The 13,410-nt window shown below is 36.3% G+C and overlaps 1 protein-coding gene and 1 pseudogene across 1 annotated transcript; both read right to left on the bottom strand.

Annotated features, from left to right (window-relative positions):
- Positions 1–3,024: 3,024 nt before the first annotated feature.
- LOC126702247 (protein NUCLEAR FUSION DEFECTIVE 4-like) lies at positions 3,025–5,576 on the bottom strand. Its single transcript, XM_050400918.1, has 2 exons — positions 4,984–5,576; positions 3,025–4,441 (listed from the first exon to the last, which is right to left on the bottom strand). The coding sequence occupies exons 1-2, from the start codon at positions 5,440–5,442 to the stop codon at positions 3,269–3,271; spliced, it is 1,632 nt and encodes a 543-aa protein (XP_050256875.1). The 5' UTR covers positions 5,443–5,576; the 3' UTR covers positions 3,025–3,268.
- Positions 5,577–7,038: 1,462 nt separating this feature from the next.
- Positions 7,039–10,320, bottom strand: LOC126702249 (protein NUCLEAR FUSION DEFECTIVE 4-like; annotated as a pseudogene).
- Between the last annotated feature and the right edge of the window lie 3,090 nt (positions 10,321–13,410).

Raw genomic sequence — 13,410 nt, 5'->3', positions numbered from 1 at the left:
ACTTAGAAATTGTTCTTCAAATTCAAATTATATCATGTCAAAATACTAAAATTGTGTAATTCACTCAAAAACTAAAATACTAATATCACCTAGGGGGGAAAAGAACATAAAGAAAGATAATACCATAAATCATCAAATTAAACAACTAAAAATAATAATATTACTTTTTGTCTTATATGTTTTTTTAATAAATTTGGATTTAGAATAGGTACTCTCTACCCATACCTATCATTTCTCACTCTTAAGTAAATGCATTGAAACGAACTAAAGTGGACCAAATTAGGATGAAGTAGACCAAATGGACCGCATTGGACCGAATGAGATCAAAATGACCGAACTGGACCAAATTAGATCAAATTGAACAAAAATGGACCAAAATAGACTAAATTGAACCAAGTTGGACCAAATTGACAAAATTTGACTGAAGTGGATCGAATTATCGGCCACATCACCATTTTTGTTATTGATTTGATCTTCTAATTGGTTGATAATATTAAATATATTAACTAATTGACTTTACACATTCATATATTTAATATTATTTTAGAGGAACAAATAAAATAAAATGGTAACATGGTCAATGATGTAACTCAATAGGAATGTGACAATATTAAAAGTTACGCTTTGATTTTTAGATATTCATAGATGTGACCTAGTCTTACTATTCATATCAAGCCATAGTTTTAAAAACCGGACCGGCTAGTTCAACTGGGATGTAGATCTTAATCCGGTCTAGTTATTAGTTAAAACTGGAAATGAAAGAAAAAGCGGACAAATAGTGCAAACCGCCCATTCAACCAGCATAACAGGAAACTGGTACAGTTAAACCGGTTTTAGCATTTCTTCATAAATACTTTAGTTGTTGTGTTTTTTAACCCCAAAAAATAAAAATAAAAATAAAAAGAGAGATCTTGTTTCAGATTTAAGAACAGAGATTTTGATTTTGAAAATGCTCTCTCAAGTATGAAGTGGTGAAGCCTAAGACACCCATAGTGACCCAAAAACATCAGATTTACTTTACTTACCTTTTGCTCAAAAAAATTTTTTTTTTGATTTACTATATTTGCATTGAGGAAGAACCAAAGAAACCCAAAGATAAGCAGATTTGTAATGATTTGTATGCTCAGTTAAGGCTTTTTTTTGTTGCTCTTGCCTCTTGCACATGAACATATTCACGAGAGAGAGAGAGAGAGAGAGAGAGAGATGAAAAGCAAAAAGTGAGATGGGAAAATTATATGTACAGAACTATTGTTGAACCAATTGTGTGGATGTATGGATTTCAAAATGTGTGGTAGTTGGGATATTAATGTGTAGAATGTGTGAAGGGAAAAAAATATCAAGTGGGCAATGATATTGCTACCCATTAGTGCACTTAGTAGAATGTGTAGAGAAAAAAATATATATATCAAATGGGCAATGATATTGCTAACCATTTTTTAGTGTACTTACTTTTTGTTATTTGAAAGGTTAAAAAATAATTAAAATGTTTTATAGTTGGCTTGTGGGTGGTGGGTGCTTGTATATGTTTTTTTGTTTTTGTTTTGGTTGAATTGTGGTAAGTTAAAGTTTAATGTTTTACTATTATTTAATTTTTTTAGTTAAAATGACCAGTTTTAAAATTATTTATTTATTTATTTTTATAATTATTAAATAAATTATTTATGACATCACTAATTTGACCATCGGTCGAACTCTAGTCCGACCAGAAAATTGATAATCAATCCTTTTTTAGGTTCTTTCACCATACCGATTTTTAAAACCATGTATCAAGCTCCACGCATTCTTCACTAACTAAATGAACCCAAAATAATAAAATAAAACTTTTTTATAGTTTATTCATCTATTTTTTATGTACACCTTAATCGACCTCAATATTACATCAATATTCTGATTAACATTAATTATTTCCTTTTTATTTCTTTATTCATTCACATTTGATATCCCAAAGCACTCAAACTCCATGGACCCAATTCAATCAAATCTACAATTAAAAATGTATTTATTAAGTTTTAATAAGATAAACCATTTTTTTTTAAGAATATACCCTTGAATCATACCCTTTTAAAAGCTGGATAGTGAAAGGCTATGTAATAGTACATACACACATGTAGGACTGAGCACTTGACCCGGCCCACCCAAAACCGACCCGACCCGAACCAACCCGATAGGTTTTGGGCGGGTCTGAGAATATTCGGGTCGGGTTTCGGGTCTTATTTTCGGGTTATTGTCGGGTTCGGGTCATATAAATACCCTCAGTCTAAACCCGATTTCTGTGTTTTTGAAAAAAAAACCCTACGTTGGTCTCTCTTCAGTCTCCGCCTCCCTCAGCTCTCTCTTTGTTCCTCAAAGGCTTAAACCTCATCCTTACAAGCCAGTTTCAAGCTATTTGCTCCATTTGTCTTTGTGTAAGTCATTTAATAAATAGCTAAACCTATTCCTTGTTATCTTTGTTTCTTGTTAATATAGTTGGGTTTTTAATACTTTCGGATTTTGGGGTTTTTTTTCCATGTGAATAGCCTGTTTGGGTTTGATTTTCTTGCGTTTTGTGATGTGGGTTTGGCTTGAATCGTTTTTTTTTAAGGACCCATTTCGATTTTTTTTCAGGTTTTTAACTAAAGAGCTCTTCTGCCTCTCTTTGGATCTAAGGCTCTTACCTTTGGCATGTCTCTCACCCCAAGCCATTATCTCATCCTAACAAAAGTTAGGGTGCTTCACCATGCACCAACTCATGAGAGTCCAGCATAATCTCCTAGAAAAAGAGCAATAAAAAAAGAGGTGCATTTAGCATCTGCATTAAAGCCCCAATTAAGCATTCTTTCTTTGGTTGACAATCTATTCAACATGACCAGCCAACCAATAAAGGCCTGCTTGGGAATTACTAGGATGAAACTAACATTGAAAGGATAGTTACAATAAATTTTAATAATTTTTGTTCTTCTTTTTTAACATTCTGTAGTATTGTGAATAGAGACACCATTTATTCATTTAAAAATAATAAAAATAAAAAGCTTTAACAATATAACATTCAAAGTTAATTATGAATTGATTAGGGTAAGGAAAGAGACATTTCATATTTCTTTCACATCACCCTCTCTTATGCCAGGGATCCTCCGAGGACTCATCTTATAGGAAGAGTAATGTACATGAAACTGATGAAGCAACAATAAATGGTCCAAAAACAAGCTAGTCACCTGCAATGCAAAAAAAAAAAAAAAAAAAAAAAGGATGGCCTCAGCCATGACCTTATACACAAAGTTTGCATATATAGTTATTTACTCCATTTTACAGAGTCCTTTAATCTCCTTAGCGAATAGAACCTCTTAGTACGAATGAATAATGCAATGGCCAAAAGAAACCCCAGAAGATCCAAGGATGCCATGATTAAAAGAGATAACATAAAGCAACGAGTGCCAAAGCATGAGTGATCATCACCACCTGCTTCCTTATCGTAAATATAGCCTATAAGTTTGACAGAGAAAATATAAAATCCAACAGGAGATGCTAGGGTAATAGCGCTGAAAATAGTACCCATATGCCTAACACCAAATATATCCGAAGTAATTGTGGGAATTAATGACCCCAGAGAACCATCACAAATGCCTATTAGGATAGAACCCACATATAATATTCTAGGAAATCCAGATGCAATAACGATGAGGCCAATAATCATTGTTGCTAGAGTAATAGCCATCAACAATGGTCTTGCCCAGCCTCTTGTGTGTAGTAAATAATCCGATAAATAACCAGCTCCAACACGGCCAAGACAATCCCATATACTCCATAAAGAGACCAAATTATTCACCTCCACACTAGTGTAATTGAGAGATTGTCCCATTTGGCTCAAGTTGTTTATCACAGCCATTGTAGAGCCCTTTCCACATATCGTCGCAATAAACAACAACCAAAAGTTTACAGTGCACATGGCTTGCAAAAGATTCATGCCTTCTTCATCAAACAGAACTTTGTCATCTAGAGCACCACTAGGCAGTTCATGGTATGCCATATCCTCGGGTACAGAAGAGTCAGAGGATCGCAGTAACTCAGGGTGTCCTCTTAATGGATTACTGTCAAAGGAAAGCGTTTCTAGAACTCTCTTGGAGTCCTCATTCTGGGCTCTGATTGCAATTCCAAGAGGTGATGCGAGTAGAAGCAAAAGAAGTATAAAGGTGACTCTGTGTGTCCATAATGGTATACTGAAGATATTTTCCAAAATTATTATAATCATGAGATAACCAGCAATGATCAGAGCAACAGCAACGAAACCATTCAAGTGCTTCTTGTCATCGCCTGTGTTTGTTTTATAAATTTTTACCAAGAGCATAAGCACAAGGGAGATGAGTGTAGGCAACAGAGCAAGCATTAGAATGAATTTACTCGGCTCGCCCTCGTATAATGTGTTATATGCACGTAGTAGTACTGCTCCACTAATACCAGAAAATCCCTGGGAAAGAAAGTAATATCACAGGTATAGCATATATAAATAGCTCAAGCAAGAGGGTTTATATATATATATATATATTAAAAAGCCATACTTATTTTTGTTCTTAAAAGAAGTCATGTTTATGCCTAGTTTAAGCAATCATATTATTAGGTTGCTAATGAGTATAATAGTATATATTATGGACAAGAATCATTTTTATTTTTTATCTTTATGCTTCAATCAAACGGGAGGTCATAAATAAATAAATAAATAAATATATTTAAAATTTCTTAGTTAGTGTACTAGCAATGTAAACTTATATTATAAACACCCAAAATATGTACAATGTTTTTCATATCTGCAAAAAAAAAAGTATAGTATTATACATATTTTGTGTGTCTGAAATGAAAGTTTACATCCATTGTCCAGAATAAACCACTCTCTTTCTGTCTACAATGTTATTGATGTGATGCAAATCATATTAATTGCTACTCAAATTTATTGGTCATATGTTTACTCAATTTATATATGCATTTTATAAAAATATCATATATGAAATGTACCTTCATTATGCCCACAATAGTCCCACTATAATCAGGGAAGTTTTGCACACCTGAAACTGTATTGGCTGTGTTATAGAACGGCATAGATTGACTCGACAAGTACATGAAGAGACACATCAAAGGCACCGGAGGCCGTTTGATTAATCCCACGACAGAAGCCCATGTTAGAAAATAGCCCAAGAAATTCTGGGTTGCTCCGGCCAGGAGAACCACCCATGGCCCACCGAAACCAGAGTGATTACTACCGTTTGTTACGGCGGAGTAGAGGAGCCCGGCTAGGACACCACCGATTGATCCAATGTCTATGAAAACGGCCATAGTTTCGAGCGTTGATTGGTCGTAGCCTTGGCTTGATTTCAGAACAGAGGAGTAGACGCTGAAGGTGTAAACACCGCAGCTACACTGAATCCACATGCTTGCCACCGTCGCCATCCATTTGTTACTCACCCTCTCCATCATCCCTGCTACTTTTTTCTATGGTTTTTTCTTGCCTTTAACTCTAAGGCTATTATTAGTTGTGTTTTTTTTTTCTTTTAAGATAGGATAGAATTCAACTTACTGATGATTATATTCTATTATCAAAGGGAATTCAACTTCAGATACTAATGCTGTTATGTTTTAATAAGTTTTGAAAGACTAGTAACGCCATCGGTTGTCGTTGGTTCGACCCCACCACACAAGTCCACATCATAAAATACCCAAAGAAATTCTGGATCGCGCCTGACACGGGTATTATCCATGGCCCACCACCCCGTAGAGGAGCCCAGCTAGGACCCCGGCAATGCTTGACTGGTGCAATAGGACCTAACCTATTTACTAATTACCAAACAAGCCCAACTTGTGGGTTGAGCGGAAGTACAATAAAGGTTTAGCCTGACGACAATGGCTAGAATTTTTGCGTAATATAAGAGTAAAGACTTATGATTTTGCATGCCTTTATTAGAGTGATGCTTGAGTATTTATAGGGTTTCCTCAAAAATTGGACTTAAATTAATTATTTAATTACTTTTTTAATAAATTATTGTAATTTACATAATATGCCTAAAAACAATTAAAATAAAGTGATAAGATAAACTTATATATACTTTTTTTTTTTTTTTTTTTTAGAAACAAACACACATATACAAAGGAGAGAGAAAGGGATTCCAACACAAAAGCACACCACAACTCCACTCAAATGCACACCAAAACTTATATATACATGGTGAGTCGAGTTGGACCATATGGGTTAAAAACTATCAACCCACTCCCAATTCAACTTTAATACACAAAATAAAATCCTAATGCAACTCACCAACCCACAAAAACCAACTTGTAATATTGGGTTAATTAAGTTGCTTTGTCAAGGCAATAGGTTGGATGCACGCACACCTGTTTGTGGCCTACAAAGAGGCAATGACTTACACATAAATGAGGTATTATTGGGTACACATGAGTTAAAAACTATCAACTCAAACCCAATTCAACTCAAGACTCAACAAAATTTCAACCTATGAAAACCAACTAGAGACATTGGGTTGGGTTGCTTTGTTGGCCTTTAGGTTGATAGGTTAGATGCACATGCCTATTTTATGTCCACAAAGACACAATGACTCATGCATAAAAGAAGAATTGTTGGGTATACACATGTAAATAAAAATTTCACACAAAAAAAGTAAAGAAATTGAAGAATTATTAATATAACATAATTGCCCAAATCCACATGCTTAAAGTTTTGGGTTACATGATGTACCTTATATGTATCATATTAACTTCTCAGTTGAAGTCTTCCCACAATATTTTGTCCAAATAGTTTCAAAAAAATATTTTGTCCAAATGGGTCATACATAGTTTGAATAGTTTGCTTTCCAATATAGGGTGTTATGAGTTAGATTTATTATTTATGAGATAAAAAATTAATATTATAATAGGAAAAATCACATAAAAATAATAAGATAGCTGAAATCAACTGAGACCTTAGGGGAAAAAAAATCAAACCAAAACAAAACACACACACTCCAACCATATAAGTATCCAGATAACATGCTAAGGAGCAAAAACGATGAATGCCTAAGTTATTAGCTTTTCTCTGTACACAAATTTGATATATTTCTTCTCATTATCTTAAATAATGCTTTAATCTTCTAATCACAACCAACTGATAGAACTGCCTGGTACGAAAGAACAATGCAATAGCAGCAAGACACCCCAAGAGAGCCAGAAAGGCCATGATTAGAAAAGATAGCAGAAAGCAGTGAGTACCAAAGCAGGAATGATCTTCACCAGCAGCTTGCGTGTCATAAATGTACCCTATAACTCTCACAGAGAAAATATAAGATCCAACTGGACACGCTAAACCAATAGCATTGAAAATAGTACCCAAGTGCCTAACACCAAATATCTCTGAAGTAATCGTGGGCATTAGTGACCACAGTGAACCATAACAAAGACTCACTAGGATCGAAACTATGTATAAAATTCCAGGAAAATTGGAAGCAAAAACAATGTGGCTAGTAGTCATTGCTGCTAGAGAAATAGCCATCAACAATGGCCTTGTCCAACCTCTTGTGTGTAGCAAATAATCTGATAAATACCCAACTCCAATACGCCCAACAAAATTACATATACTCCATAAAGTGACCAAATTATTCACCTCCACAGCAGTGTAATTGAGAGATTTCCCTATTTGGCTGAGGTTATTTACTACAGCTACCCCGGAGCCCATTCCACATACCATGGCTATAAACAACAACCAGAAGTTTATGGTACGCAAGGCTTGCAAAAGATTCATGCCCTGATCTTCATAAGGCAGAATTTTGTCATCTAAAGCATCATGAGCTTGACCTTCTCCATCAGGCAGTTCGTGATATTCTAGACTATCCTTAGCTTGGTTCTCCTTTGAATGATTACTTTCACTAGAAAACATTTGTGAAAATCTCATGGAGTCCTCCCTCTGGGCTTTGATTGCAATTCCAAGTGGTGATGCAAGTAGAAGCAACATAAAGATAAACGTAATAATGTGCGCCCATAATGGCAAACTAAAAATATTTTCCAAAATTAGTATGATCATGAGATAACCAGCAATGATCAGAGCAACTATAGGGAAACCATTCACTCGCTTCACATCATCAACTGTATTTGCTTCATAGATTCTCACAAAAGACATAAGCACAATAGAGACGAATGTAGGCAATAGAGCAAGCATGAGAATGAAAGTGCTCGGCTTTCCCTTGCAGAATATGCTGTACGCTTGGACCATAATTGCTCCACTTATACCGAGAAAGCCCTTTCATCCAAAATTTTGATGTAATTGGCCGTGAGTGTATAGAAAAAAAAAATAGTAAGTATATGTAAAAATGATAAACAATCATTCACAATTTAACCGTACTAAAATTGTAATAAAAATTGTGCTTCTAAAGCAATTCATATTTAAATTAATGAAAATTACTTACTTGGGTGCTCTATATTATATTTTTCAATTAAGATAAAACTCTTGGTATTTATGAATAAATGCAACCAGTATTGGCATTTACATTAGGCTCTACACATACATCTATATCCGTCTCAATACTACTTCACTATTACAATTAAATACCATTTCCTTTCTACATGTTTGTTCATTCAAATTTGTAATCCCAAAATCCACAACCAAATACAATATATATATATATATATATATATATAAAAAAAAATTTATTTAGTATTTTTGATGATCGAGCAATAACTTAATAGAGGTATTGAGTTACTATTTATTTGTTAAATTTTCACGTGCTAGTTTGTTGAGCTTGATGAACTATCATTTTAATTTAAAAAAAAAAATGAAATGTTAATTTATATGCTAATGCTGTTATGTTTTAAAAGTTTTGAAGACTAGTAAGCACTATTTCTAGCTAAGAGACAAAAATACAATTTACCCTTCTAAATAGCTTTTCATTATTATTATTATTATTTTATTTAGTTTTTGGTTGTGTAAGGAGATAATAACTTTTTAAAAGAGAAATTTTAGTGCCATAAAAAGTTTCACAACTTTTACCATATCTTGTCATGTGGCGAATTATGAATAATAGAAAAAATTTAGTGACCTCTAAATTTAGAGCTGAAGAAAAACGTTGGAGACCGCCCTCTGTGGAGTTAGTAAAAATTAACTTCGATAGTGCGGTGTTTGTGAATGAAAATAAGTCTGGGATTGGCGTGGTTATAAGGAACGAGGGAGGCTTGACTCTAGCGTCCTGTGCGAAGAAAATTCCAGTGGCATACAGTGGGTGTGAGATAGAAACGATGTCAGCAGCTGTTGCTCTTTCTTTCGCTTCAGATATCGGCATTAAACGAGCTATCCTGGAGGGTGACTCATTAGCAGTGATAAAAGCGTTAAGGGAGGACTCTAGCAGTTTATCTCCTTTTGGTTTGTTGTTAGATGATGTCAAGTCTTTAGCTAATAATTTTGAGGAATTATCTTACTCTCACACTAGGAGAGAAGGTAATCAAATAGCGCATGGTCTGGTTAAACATGTAAAAAGCATTCCAGATTTTATAGTGTGGATGGAAGATGTCCCACCACAGTTACTTTCAGTTGTACAAGCCGATTTGATAGGCGTTCATTAATAAAATTTCAGTTTTCCCCCTCGAAAAAAGAAAAAAGAAAAAATATAGTGGGTTCATAAAGTCCACATCTCTGCTTCTCATAATTTCCCACGTAACCAGCTATTATGAAACTTGTGAAACTAACATTCTTCTTTTAAAAGCGAGATAGTGAAAGGCAAGTAATAATAATAGAAGGGAGTGGCCAAAGAATATTGAAGCACCTACCTTTAAGATGCCCACAATGGTCCCACTGGATTGAGGGAAGTTTCGGACTCCGGTAACCAAATTGGCTGTGGCAAAGAAAACCGCAGCATGGTTAGGCAAGAATATAAACAAACACATCAACGCCACCGGTGGCCGTTGGATCAATCCCACCACAGAAGCCCACATCATAAAATACCCAAGGAAATTCTGGATCGCACCGGCCACATGTACCACCCATGGCCCACCACGACTCCAGATGGAAGGGTTATTATTAACTGTTACGGCTGAGTAGAGAAGCCCAGCTAAGATCCCTGAGTTGCTGCCAAAGTCCTTGAAGAATGCCACGGTGTCAAGCGTTGATTGGTCGTAACCTTAGCTTGATTTCAGAACTGAGGAGTAGATGCTGAAAGTGTCTGCGCCACAGCTACACAGAATCCATATGCTTGCCACCGTGGCTATCCATTTGCTGCTGCTAATTCTAAGCCTCCACATGTTTTTTCTTGTCTAAAAAAAAAAAAAAAAAAAGAGTCTTTCCTATGTTTTTGAATTCTCGTTCTTGGAGAGTAGCTCTTATTATATTATACTATTGCACGCGCGCATGAGCTTGTGTTTTGTGTTTCACTCGTTTAATACAACAACCCTGATCGTGTTTCACCATTTTTGGCTTTAATGAAAGTCCATGATTAGATTCTTCGGAAAACAACAGGAACCTGGGCCCTGGAGTCCTCGATGGAAGATATTTTGAATATCGTAAACAATTTAATAATTTACTATACTTTTTTTTTTCATCTCTGAGTCATTCTATCTGAATGACTCGCTCACTCACATCACATACCAGTTTGGGATAGAAAGTGAAGTAGGTGGCCTATGGCTAAAAGTCAGATAAGAAAAAGACCCAATGCTAGCAATGGGATGGGCCAAAGCTTTCTGTAGCTAGCTAAAATCTCACGCAACAAAATTAAACAAAAAGAAATTTAATATTAGAAACTAAAAGAAATTGTTATAACTAGTTTATTTGTGGGAAAATGAATTTTTAGAGAGGAAGTCACAGTTGAGTTGAGTACTCAAATGGGAAGAATGTCCGAGGATGCTTGACTGGTTCAATAGGACCTAACTTATTTAATGATTACCACACAAAGCGCAACTTGTAGGGTTGATCGGATGTACTATGAAGGTTTAGTCATACGACAATGGCTAGATTTTTTGCGTAATATAAGAGTAAAGGCTTATGATTTTGTATACCTTTATTAGAATGATGCTTGAGTATCTATAGGGTTTCCTTTGAGGGCAAAATGATAATTTCTATGGGACTCATGAGATCGACGCAGGAGGTACTTTCTCTCTTTAGAGAGCCCGAGACGAGGTGGTTGAAGAAGAACACCTCCCCTACTCCCTCCCAAAATTTTGAGTCTGTAGAACTAATCAAATGTAATACTACAATTAATGCAATTGAGAGTAGGGATCCTTGCATCAAACTAATCCTTTAATGGCCGGCGCCAGTCATTTTCGAATTAGGAGCTCTAGAGGAAGACTTACTCAGCCAACCATGGAAAAAAGGTAGTTAGGTCATCTACATGTCCTTCTTAGAGCATCCACATCCGGATCTCATATCTCATCTTATTTTACCATCCCAAAAAGCTACTTTATTACTTATACCATACCATTTTTCAATACACCCAACATCCCAACTTTTATTTTTCTATCTTACTCATTAAAATAATATTTTTACACAATAAAATAATATATCCTAAAACCCAAATAAAAACAAAAACCCAATCCCCAAATAACCTCTGCAACCAACTGCTGCTACCACCACCACGAAGAACATACCCAAACTATTCGTTTTCTTGAAACCCCAAAAACACCAGCCACAAACTCATGGCCATCCAAACCCAGAAACCCATAGATTAACAAAATTAAAATCAAAATCAAACCCATAGATTAACCCAAAACTCCAAACCCGCCGATCCTCAGCCCTAGAGCCACCACAACCCACCACGATCCACACCGATTCAAAAAAATCGGACTCCATTTCCAAATCAATCGAGCCAACACACACACACACAAACGATTCACAAAAATTGGGTTCATTCCCTCAAATCTAAATCAATCAACTTTCACATTAATTCAGACAAATTTTGGTTTATATCAACAATTTCCCCTAACACCCAAACCAAAACAGAAACAAAAAAACCCACAATATTTTTGTCTCACACACCAAACAGTCAAAAGCAAACCTTGCAACCACGGTCAAAAAACAGTCAACACCACCACCACCACCCTCTCCGCCCATCAACACCACAAAAAAAAAAAGCACACACACAGCAACCCACGGTTAAAAACCAAACCCACCACCGTCGAAGCTCGAAGGAAGCGGATTCACCGCTGGGAAGCTTGAAGGAAGTTGATTTTGTTGACTCACGCGGAGAAGGAAAAATGAAAGAGAGAAAGAGTTGCCGGAGAAGGAAAAAGGTGGAGACCCACCTTCTGCACAAACAAACCCAGCAAACACCGAAACCCACCATCAAACCCATCGGAACAAATCCCCCAACCCATCGGAAAAAAATCACAACTACCGGACCTAAATCCAACCACCCAACACCAACCCAAACACCACCCAAACGCCACCCAAATCCAACCCAAACCCAGCAAACCCATAGCAACTCAACCAACCAAACGCCGGCCACCAAACCCAGAAACCGGCCACCATGTCAACACCACCAAACGCCGGTCTCTATGCCGAGCTCCACATCGGTCTCTATGCCAAGACCCACATCGGTCTCCACGCCGATCTCCACCACGCTGACTTCCAACCACCACGCCCATCGCAGCCGCGCCACCAGCCTCGCCACCACGCCGATCTATAAATCCGATCAGGCGTGAGCTCCGATCTGGCTTGGTGATTCGGCGTGAGCTCCAAGAGAGAAGCTTCAAAATGGCGAGAGAGAGAGGGGATGAGAAACAAAGAAGGAAGAGAGAGAAAAGAAATAGAAAAAATGAGAGAGGAGAGAGAAATTACCGGGTTTTAAAACGGTTTGAGAGTATTAAAAAAATATTTTTTTTATACCATTCAACTACAGTACCATCTTACATTTGAGATGGTACTGTAGCTAAATCTCAAAAAAATTTTGGCATATACAATATGGCCTTCCCATTGTTGAGCAGTTTTGGGGCTTAAATGCCAAATGTTCCTAACATTTGACATATACAAGCCCCACTGCTGATGCTCTTAGAGTATTCACATCAGCTCATCTAAAAGATTCCGTCTATTTTACACCAAAAACCTACTTTTTCTATTTTACATCATCACTTTTACAAAACACCCACATCAGTTCATCTATTCTATCACCTCTCTTATTTAAATAATCAATTTTCTTAATTATTTTATTATTTCTCTCACCTAACTCATTTTACCCATTTTAATACGCGCTCTCTCTCTCTATCATATTTTCTGATTTCTTTCTCTCTCTCTTCTATCTCTCCATACCCAGTCTCTCCCTCTCGGTCTATCTCTCTATACTTATCTCTCTCCCTCTCGGTCACAAACCAATCCACATCATCACAGCTCCGATCACAAGCATCGATCCACAGCTCTGATCACAGCTCCAATCACAAACATCAATCCACAGCTCCGATCCACAGCACCGATCCACAACTCCGATC

Source organism: Quercus robur, chromosome 10 (genome assembly GCF_932294415.1).
Source record: "Quercus robur chromosome 10, dhQueRobu3.1, whole genome shotgun sequence".
NCBI classification, from domain to species: Eukaryota; Viridiplantae; Streptophyta; class Magnoliopsida; order Fagales; family Fagaceae; genus Quercus; species Quercus robur.
Note: the sequence above shows the minus strand (reverse complement) of the source record. Positions and strands in the feature narration are given on the sequence as shown.